General features: G+C 34.1%; 1 protein-coding gene across 1 annotated transcript; it reads right to left on the reverse strand.

The window, feature by feature from the left end:
• Positions 1-4,300: 4,300 nt before the first annotated feature.
• LOC147292970 (galactolipase DONGLE, chloroplastic-like) lies at positions 4,301-5,923 on the reverse strand. Its single transcript, XM_086234107.1, has one exon. The coding sequence runs from the start codon at positions 5,904-5,906 to the stop codon at positions 4,476-4,478; it is 1,431 nt and encodes a 476-aa protein (XP_086090233.1). The 5' UTR covers positions 5,907-5,923; the 3' UTR covers positions 4,301-4,475.
• Between the last annotated feature and the right edge of the window lie 4,166 nt (positions 5,924-10,089).

Raw genomic sequence — 10,089 nt, forward strand, 5'->3', positions numbered from 1 at the left:
GACTTTATGAAAATAGAACATTTTCCTTGACTTGATTAATATTCAAATGTATGCCACATAATTTTGACAATGGTGTGACACTCACATAAGTTTGATGGGCTTGAACAGAGACATGTAAAGTTACACCTCGTTTGATTTTGACAAGTTATATATATATATATATATATATATATATATATATATATATATGAGTGGTAGTGTGGTACACGCTAGTTGAAAAGTTAATTTTGTTTTCCTTATTTACACCTCGTTTCATTTTGACATTTTGACTATTCATATAAGGCCTTTATGTTGTTTCCAAGTGTTCATCCACTTTTAAGGCATATCAAATAAACAATTGCAAATATAATAGTTTGCCATTTGCTTAGAGTTAAGATTTATACACGAATAAAAATATAGTAGTTTGTTGATTTAAACCAACCTATAGTATACCTATAAGATATTCATTTTGATTTATAACGTATCGAATGTTGTTGTATTTGTTTGTTAATGCAAGACAACATGGTGCACAATATAATAGAGATTTAAAAGAGAAAATTAAAGAAAATTGATGTAGCGAATCCCACCGCATAAGGAACAATAATTAAATTGGAAATCTATTTTTGAATTCCAAAAGATGTCCAAATTTGATCCTAACAACAACTGCAAACCAAAATCAAGAGACAAAACAATACCTAGAGCATGGCAAGTATGAATAAGGGTATCTTAGGAACCCCACCACCTCATTTTTTGATTACGGTATTAGAAAAATATATATGAAAATTTGCTTAGTTGGCGATTTGTCAAAGAATAAATCCACCGAAATAAAATACTCAGAATTAATTTTATTTGAAAAAAGGTAATGCTAAAGGGTTCCTTCTAATTTTCTTCATAAAATTTATGTATGATTTAATTTTCATCAAATCCCCAATGTTATATTAAATTTTGATTTTAGTCCTCTAATTTTATATATTTGTTTGGTACATTATTATTAAATATATAAAGATATAGGTACATTATTATTTATAAGTATATTAATAACATATTTATATGTACAGGCTCTTTCTGTTGAGGTATACCTCAACTTATTTATGTTGAGGTATACCCTGTTAGGGCCCACACGAGTCGTTTTGTGTCGATCCGAACCGTTCAATTTTTACATCTCCATAGATAGATCATCCTTGCAAAAAATTAGCCAAATCGGAAATCATTTGCCTATCTAACTTTGATCAAATAAATGGACGAACCAAGTATTTTCGATGAAACCGTCCATTTGTTTTATCAAAGTTAGATAAGCAAATGGTTTCCGATTTGGCTAATTTTTTGCAAGGATGATCTATCAATGAAGATGATCCTTGCGAACGGTTCGGATCGACACAAAACGACTCGTGTGGAGCCCAACAAGTTCATACCTCAACATAAATAAGTTGAGGTATACCTCAACAGAAGGAGCCTGTTTATATGTATATTAATATACTTACTTACATATTTATAATTTATTAATAACCAGCCATGGATATATAAAATCTAAATCTAATATAATACCCAACTTTAAGGCATAGTTTATGGAATTCAATTCTTATGCATTTTTCACAGGGAATATTGGAATGGATGATCTCTCATGCATTACCATGTTTAATTGGCTATGCTGGAAAAGTAACCAGGAAATTCTTTTTCTATTTCATTCCCATTTTGGTTTGTACATAGATAGAAGACAAAAATAGTTCAATATTTCAATTATAACTGTATTTATCAAAATACTAGGGCTTCCTTGCGCGAGAGGCTCGATCTTTCTATTGCGCATATGTCATCCTTTTCATTTTCTTTTTTTCTTAAAGATATGTCAGTTGCTGGGTTTATTTTTTTTTCCTAATTTTAATGTGGTTACTACTTAGACATAAGTTGGATCAAGAACAATCTCTTTTTGAACAACTTTTGAACATGTTTGGTATTTTTTTTCTTAATTTAATATTTAGTTTTTCTCAAAAATAAGTTGGCTCAAGAATAAATTCATGTTATTTATTTTATGAATTTATCCCTTTTAAGTAAACTTTGTTTTATTGGAAATTTTATTTAGGGTCTTTTTCAATTTTGGTACCTGAATTTTGAGTCTTGTCTCAATTAAATACCTAAACTATTATTTGTCCTAATTTCATTTCTAAATTTTTATTTTGTCCCAATATAGTATATAAGGTGACTTTTTTCAAATAGTACATCAAAATTAATTAGGGGTATTTTAGTCAGCCTAAGATCGTGAATAGACCAAATTAACCTTAGGTATAAGACATGTGCAGCACACATGATCAAATTTTGTTAGTATTTTTTAACAAAAGTCACATTGTATACGAATTTGAGACAAAATAGAAATTTAGGTATGAAATTAGAAAAAATAATAGTTTAGATACCTAGTTAGTTAAGACATGGTCCAAAATTCAGGTACCAAAATTGAAAAAAACCCTTTTATTAACCATGCATATGTAATTTTGAAACTACGAATGTTTCACCAAATTAGGAGAGTTTCCTTTATATATATTAGTCTCTTTACATGCGCTAACTCGCGTGCCAATGCCTTTTTACCATCATTGAAATTATCATTTATTTGGCTTATTTATTTTGATTATTTAGTTTTTAGCTAGTTATTTAAAAAAATGTGGGAACTGAAAGTTTTATAACTCGCTACTCTTTTAAGAGGTGGGTTTTTTTTTTCTATTATTTCTTAATTTTGTTTTAATGGTTTGATTTGACATCTAAACTCTCATTTTACTAGGTTATTTTTTATTGATTGTTTTGTTTAATAAATGGTATTTCTGGCATTCTCATTTTTTGTGAAGCTTGTAACACCAAATTGTGTCTTCTGGCTTTATAATAGTATAGTTATATATATTTATAGAGAGAGAGAGAGAGAGAGCTTCAGGTGTGTGATCCCACATTTAGGCTTATTTGTGGGATTCCTTATTAGCCCACTATTGTATTTTGATAATCGGAACCGTCTATTTTTTTTTTATTTCCATTGAAGGATCGGGATTGCAAAAATTAGGTTGATCGGAAACTATTTGACCGTTGATTAAATGATCACCATTTCAAGTACGTGTTTATTGAAAATATTTTGTTCGTCTATTTATTTGATTAAAGTTTGATAGCTTAATTAATGATTTCAGATTTGCTTAGTTTTTGCTAGCATGATCTTTGAATATAGACTTAAAAAATAAATAATTCGGATGGCTAAAATACTATATGGAGTGGGCTCATGAGGGATCCCACAAATAAGCCTAAATGTGGGATCCCACAAATAATACTAATAAATAAATAGAATGCTAACAGTTTCTTATGGATAGAATTAGTATTTTCACTTATTAAAATGGGTTATTTGGTCTTGAAAAAAATGTCATTATAATTAATGTTTCCACATGCACAAGGGAAAACCATAAGCTAGTAGGAGAGATCATTTTTTCTTTTTTGGGACATCACTTTCCCATAAATCATAAATTGCTTTTCCATCTTGCACTTACCAAAAATGAGAATAAATTTATTTTCTCCTTTTCAAGCTTCCAATCTGTGGACCAAACAGGCCCTATATATAGATGACAATTTAATTTTCCTATAAATATAAATAGGGAAAAAAAACAATTTTGGTCCCTGTGTTTTACCTTAAAAACAAATTTGGTCCATGTACGTGGTTTTCAAAACTCCGCATTTGGTCATTGTGTTTTATATTGTTTGCAATTTAAAGACATTTTATAACCAAAATAAATTTTTTTCTTAAATTAAAACTAAGAATTAAACTCGAGAGTTTTACTCAAAAATGACAAGAAATGATGTATGTAATCTTCAGTTTGATTTTTAAACGAAAATTAAAATTTTGAGTTTGTTAAAATTGTCCTTATATTCAAAAAACGTAAAACAGAAGGACCAAATCTGGAGTTTTAAAATCACAGGGACCAAATATGTTTTCGAGGTAAAACACAAGGACTAAAAATGTTTTTCTCCCATATAAATAAGGGTTCAATAATTGATATTTCATGGTCAAATGCATTATATCCAAGGTTTTTCATGTGCAGTGAACACACTTGTCTCACATTTCTGGGAATCTTGATTAACTTACCTAATAGGTTAAAAACTGCATTTAATTTATACCAAATACACATGAATCTTGCACATAGGGATCCTAAAATTTCATAGTTCACCAATATATAAAAGGTTACTCACACACAGAAAAAACAAAGAAAAACAAAAAAAAATTAAGGAAATGAATCATACAAATGCATATATAATTCTACAAAACTTGATCAATAAATAATAGGTTCAAAATTCGCTGCAAAATTTCAACCTCTTGATTTCTTTCCAAAGGTTATATTTCTTACTCTCTCTAATGTACAATAAATTAGATGACAAGTCTATTCTAATCACACAATTCACATACCCCTTTTCCTAAACAAAAATTACAAGGCTGGGGAGTTGATTGATGGAAACATCCTAAGTAAAATTTCATGAACAAATTATGTTCTCTGTGATTGAACCTGCAGGTTCACCATATTGCTAGCAGCACTACTAGCTACACTACTACTTCTCCATGGGATCGGCAGCTGCATCATGTTGAAATTTTGGGTGCTCACATAATAATTCAAGAGCAATTCTTTTGCGCTATTGACTAAATCCACACCCTCCTTCTGAATCTGCACTCTCTTGGGACACTTGAGCAAGTTGATATAACTCCCCAAGTCATGAACACATGAAGGGTTTTGCATGTTGAAGAAATCAAGTACCAACTCAACACCCACGTGTGCATAACACGAGCAACTCCAAGGGAACTCAAATGAACCTCCACCCCCCAAAACCCTAAAATTCTCATGATTGAATACAACCCCAGGCATCTTGGTTATGGGGTCATTCACGTTCACTACTCTCAACACCTTCACTCCTAACTCCTCGCACCGTCGCTTGAAAGCCGCGTTCCCAACTCTCGGCCCTCCGAACGAGAACGCGGCGACGGGGGTTTTCCGGCTCGGACTGACAAACGTCAGTCCGAGCTCAGCGATGTCGTAAGCAAGGAGAAGAGCCAGAGAAGAACCCATGCTGTGTCCGGCTAATGTTATGCTGAGCTCTTCGCCTTTGTACTTGTTTAGCAACCGAGACACCTCGGACAAAAGCTGTTCCCGGCAGCTTCCTAGGCCGAACTTGCTGTCGCTTTCGTCTGAGGTGTAAAGGCTTAGAAAGCCGGACTCGACCTTCACGTCTGGCCTTGGATTGTGAGGGTCGAGCCGGGCCGGAGTCAGGGAGCTCATTAGGTTTGCAACCCACTCGGGGTTAGTGACTGTGCCTCGAAACGTGATGATGATATCTCTTCTTCCAAGCCTCCGAACGGCGTCGTCCGAGGCCACCGCGACGTATCCTATCCAACGGCCGCAGGAGTCGCCGTTTTGGATTGGGATGTTGATATCAGGAGTGGCGTAGATGTACTTGGTGACATCATAGCCACAATTCTCCATGCCAACCTCTTTGAACATGTTTTTCTTACTGTATTTGCAGTTGAGGTAGCGTTTGGAGTTAGGGTCAAGATCAAAGGCCTTGTAACACGCTGTCAAAAAGCCGCCGTACCGGATTATCTCTTGTTGTAGAAGAGGGTGTAGTGGGTCCACCAGATTTTCCCAGTTGTTTGAACCTTGGATCTCTCTCCAGCTATGAGCCAAATCAGCAGTTGTACTAGAGTTACAGCTAGTTAGCCTAGTTTTGACATGAGCTCTACTTGTTGTCACTTTAGTGGCAACTGCAGAAGAAGCGACAACTGCTTGCTTAGAAGCTGCCGTCGTTTCAGTTCTTTTGGGCAGACTAATTTGCCCAAAAGAATGCGACCGTAGCTGCCGGATATTTTCGGAAAATGTGACATGCTGGTTCATGTTTGTGCTGGGCATGCCAATTGTGGAAGCCATTGCTAGCTAGCTATTGAATGAGAGAGAGAGAGAGAGCTAGAGAGAGAGAGAGAGAGAGAGAGAGAGAGAGAGAGAGAGAGAGAGAGAGAGAGAGAGAGAGAGAGAGAGGCTTATGTTGTGAGAGGAGAGGCAGAGTGGTATATATACAGTAATACAGAAAGAGACGGAGAGGCAAAAGGGATTTCAGTCATGTGGGTCATGCACACAGAAAAAAAGTGAGGAAAAAGTAAAAGGCATGTTTGGCGAGTATTTGACTGCCATCTTCAAAATTCCAAGGTTGTGGTCGGTTGGGTTTTAAGGTCACACTATGGTTTTCTGTTGCGGGCTGTGTATAGAAAATGGCTTATTTCTTTTCATTCCCTTGATGTTGGCTTCAAAGTTACAAACTCAGACCATTTTCTTTTTTTTGGCCGAAAAATCTACATCCACGATTGAGAATCAAGTCAAATCGTGTTATTTTTTATCTAGGTAGACTACAAAAAATGTAAGCAAAGTCCATTATCATTTGGTTGCACAGAAAAAGGATGACAATTAAGAACTTTAGTCCCTATTATTCAATTGTCACTTATCTTTATTAAAATCGAGACACTTTAGTCTTTATTTTTCAATTACCACATCTTTTTGTGCAACTAACATTAGTTGGTCTTTACTTACATTTCTTTTCTTGTAGTGGTACTATCATTTCGTTGTCTTTGTATCAAATAATGATAAATTTTGATATGTCTATAATTATGTATTATGTTTTATTATTGTTTGGTGTTTAAAATTGTCTCGCGTATATGGGTATATTGAATAAAAACGTTGACAAGTATTTTTCTTTTAAATTAATTTGTGTTTTGACTATAGGAAAAATGCTAGTGGCCGTCTTTGGCACTCTTGCATTTTATTGGGTTATACAGATTACTGAGTCACTGAAATCCGTCCTTTATTACTTAAGACATTATCTCGATCACGCTCGCAGCTAAAAGTAAGTGAGCTCCATGTTAATAATATTAATAATAAAAGGAATAATATTAATATTAAAAAGGAACAATGTTATTCATTTTTTTTTCTCAAGTATCTCACATATAGTGAGATCCATTATATTAGGAGATTTTTTATTAATCAATAATTGTGGTTTAATGAGATTTGCACTCAATATCTTTTCTAATAAAAGAGAGACTGAAGTAAGACCCACTTCAAATGACATAGTTGGCAATAAAAATATTTCAATAATAGATTCTAAATAAAATGGATGGACCATAATCAGATGCAGTCTTAAAGAAAAAAAAATAGAATAAACTAAAAACCCACATTATTCTTGTATGTACTGGGTAGGGATCTCCTGTTCCCAAATTCTCTGTCCCTCACTATCCCCTCTCACATATATTGAAAAAAAAAAAAATTTTAAGTAAACAAGAATTACGAAAAGGCCCTCAAAATTTGTGAGAGGGGACATAAAAAGACAGGAAGTTTGGGGACATGAAATCTCTACCCGTACATACTAGCCAAATATAAACACAACCCTAGTTTTTCAAAAGGTTTTGAATGCTTAATTTCTTGTCTACACTGATCGATCCATTGAGGTCAAGAAGTCATTTGCAACAACTTATAATTGTCAAATTTATTAGTCAAGTTAGAATAAAATAGGTAACCTTTAACACATAAAAGTTCGCAATTTTTTGACTTATGATAATTATATGTTTCCTTAATTACAAGTATATATGAAGCAATAATTGAAGACTGCTAAACTGCTAAGTGTTTACAGTGACAAAATAACAAATTAAGACAGCTTAAGTGGGTGAGAGTCGAACTCTAACTGAAGGTAAATGGTTATAAGCTTAGCACATAAAGTCATAAGATATGGATTTTCTTTTTCTTAGATCCATTAATCCTGTGTACTTTGGCAAATTTTATACAATCCCAATCAATAAATTAATAAAGATGAGATTCAAGTATTCAACTATGCAACACTTATTTATGTGGTTTCTAACTCTATTAATAAGATGATATAAATGATCGATTAACTCAGTTGAACTAATAGAAATTAATAGCACCATTAATTAAAGTACTCATGCGGGTTGACAAAGCGGTTAAGCGAGAGAGGGAAATAGGCCAAAGTTTTACTCATGTTAACAAAGTTTCGTTTTTATTCCATGTAATTAATGTACCGTCACGTGGTGTAATTAATCTAATGTGTCTTAATATAGGTGAATATTATTAATATTATATCATCATAATATAAATATATCATCTAATAATATATTTATGAATAATGCTATACTTACCACATTCTTATATCACATTTTTATACCATCTGACGTGTCATTACTTTATTGGACAATGTTTTTCTTTTTCTTTTTGGGTTTTTATTTTTATTTTTTAGTATCCAATGTATGAATGTCATATAAGTTGCCACATAAGGTGGTATGAAATTATGGTATAAAAATGTGGTATATGTAGCACTACTGTATATTTATATGTTAAATTAATTACACCACGTGACGGTGTATTGGTTACACTGAATAATTTTTGACTAATTAGATGATGCTGACTATTTTTTGCTATTTGGTTGCTCAATTTTACTTAAATTACGTGCATGCCCCAAAAGAAAAGGCATTAGTACTACTAATTAAGTGCGGGTTCTCATTTGACGCACGCCGGCCTTGTGTTGTGTGCTTGAGAATATATATTGAGGTGTGGTCGTAATATTCAACGCGGCGAGTAGAATAGTCAGTACTCGATCAGTATACCGTCCATATAATATAATGCTAACATCCAAAAGATGCGATTGGGATATACCTTTTGGCCCCTCATTCGAACAGAATCTATATGCAGCTCTGAGTATATGTATGCAATGCAATGCAATCACAGACTCACTGCCTTTTCTACTTTTTCTACTTCCACTTATATATCTGCGTGTGGTCCTTAAAATGCACTTGGCATGCATCAGCTAGCATCATCCATTTTTAACTTGGTGTATGGCCACGTTTTGTAGGGTTGTCATTCTTTGACTAGTGATTGCCCTTTTGCTCCAAATATGGATTTTTTTGGTACAATGGTACCCTTATTGATTTGCCTAATATGGTAACCTTTTTATTTATTTTTTTGATGGGTATGCACCACAAAAAGGCAAGAAGGAAAAATAAAAGTGTAATTTTGTTTTTCTTTTTTAGTTAATTGGAGATGAGTCCCTAATAATTTATTCCTATTTAATTTAGAGTATAATGTCTCTAACAAAGTCTCGGATTGACGGAACGCCGGCCTTCTTTTATCAAAACTATTGACATGTTGTCAGGGATAAGGGTGGACTACTGTTTGTGGGTTATTAATCGGCAAGAGAGTGTGGGCAGCACCAATCACAATTTTGAAGGAAAAATTTATAGCTAGATACAATTATCTAATGGTAGAAGCATAGTGAAAATTTTATTTTACTAAACCTTTTCCCTTAGCCCTAAGGATCCTAGGTTGGATGACACATGAAAAATGGAAATAGCTAAATATGAGAGATTACCCTTGAAGACCACCTTAAGATAAACCCAATGTTGAAGCAAATTCTCGTAAGGTAGATGCAACAACTTAGAAAAGCTGATCTGGCTGATCAGATGTTTTGCTGGATGATGAAGTGGATGTTGGTTGAGATCTTCCTGCAAAAAAAACAAGATCAAAGGAGATGGACCGGTGTGGTACCAGCCAAACACACTCCGATGATGAAATCAGTGATGGTGTCTGATGGTGGATGAGGAAGAACAGAGGATGAACTTGGAAGAATAGGAAGAACAAGGCAAATGTTCTGGGTTATTCTCAGCAAGTTGGGTAAGCTCTTTGGTGAGTGGAAATTTTGTGTAAGTGTTTTGTGTGTAGATGCGTCGTAGTGGTTTTGCACATATGGGTTGATATATATAAGCAAAGGAAAACCTGATGAGTAAGTTACCTGCATTGTGAATGAATGGTTGCCAGAGACCCACGCATCTGGCCAGACCTAGTTGCATGTTCAGCTGCTTACTTCCTCAGCATTTAATGTTGCATTGAATGCCCCATTAAATGTAAGGTTGGAAGGTTCAGACAGACTGCCCCAGTAGTCATGAATGCAGGCCTGACATTCTATCTGTCAGAAGATTTGTGTCAGGTGCATTTAAGTGTGGCGGTTCGTCCCAGCGTGATCTTCCTGGGAATGGCGGCGGAGAGCCGAGCCGAGCCGAGC

This window comes from Dryas octopetala, chromosome 2, assembly GCF_963921425.1.
Source record: "Dryas octopetala chromosome 2, drDryOcto1.1, whole genome shotgun sequence".
NCBI classification, from domain to species: domain Eukaryota; kingdom Viridiplantae; phylum Streptophyta; class Magnoliopsida; order Rosales; family Rosaceae; genus Dryas; species Dryas octopetala.

Bases quoted from the DNA above. Each gene is read 5' to 3' on its own strand.
- LOC147292970 (XM_086234107.1), bottom strand. From the start codon at position 5,906: ATGGCTTCCACAATTGGCATGCCCAGCACAAACATGAACCAGCATGTC.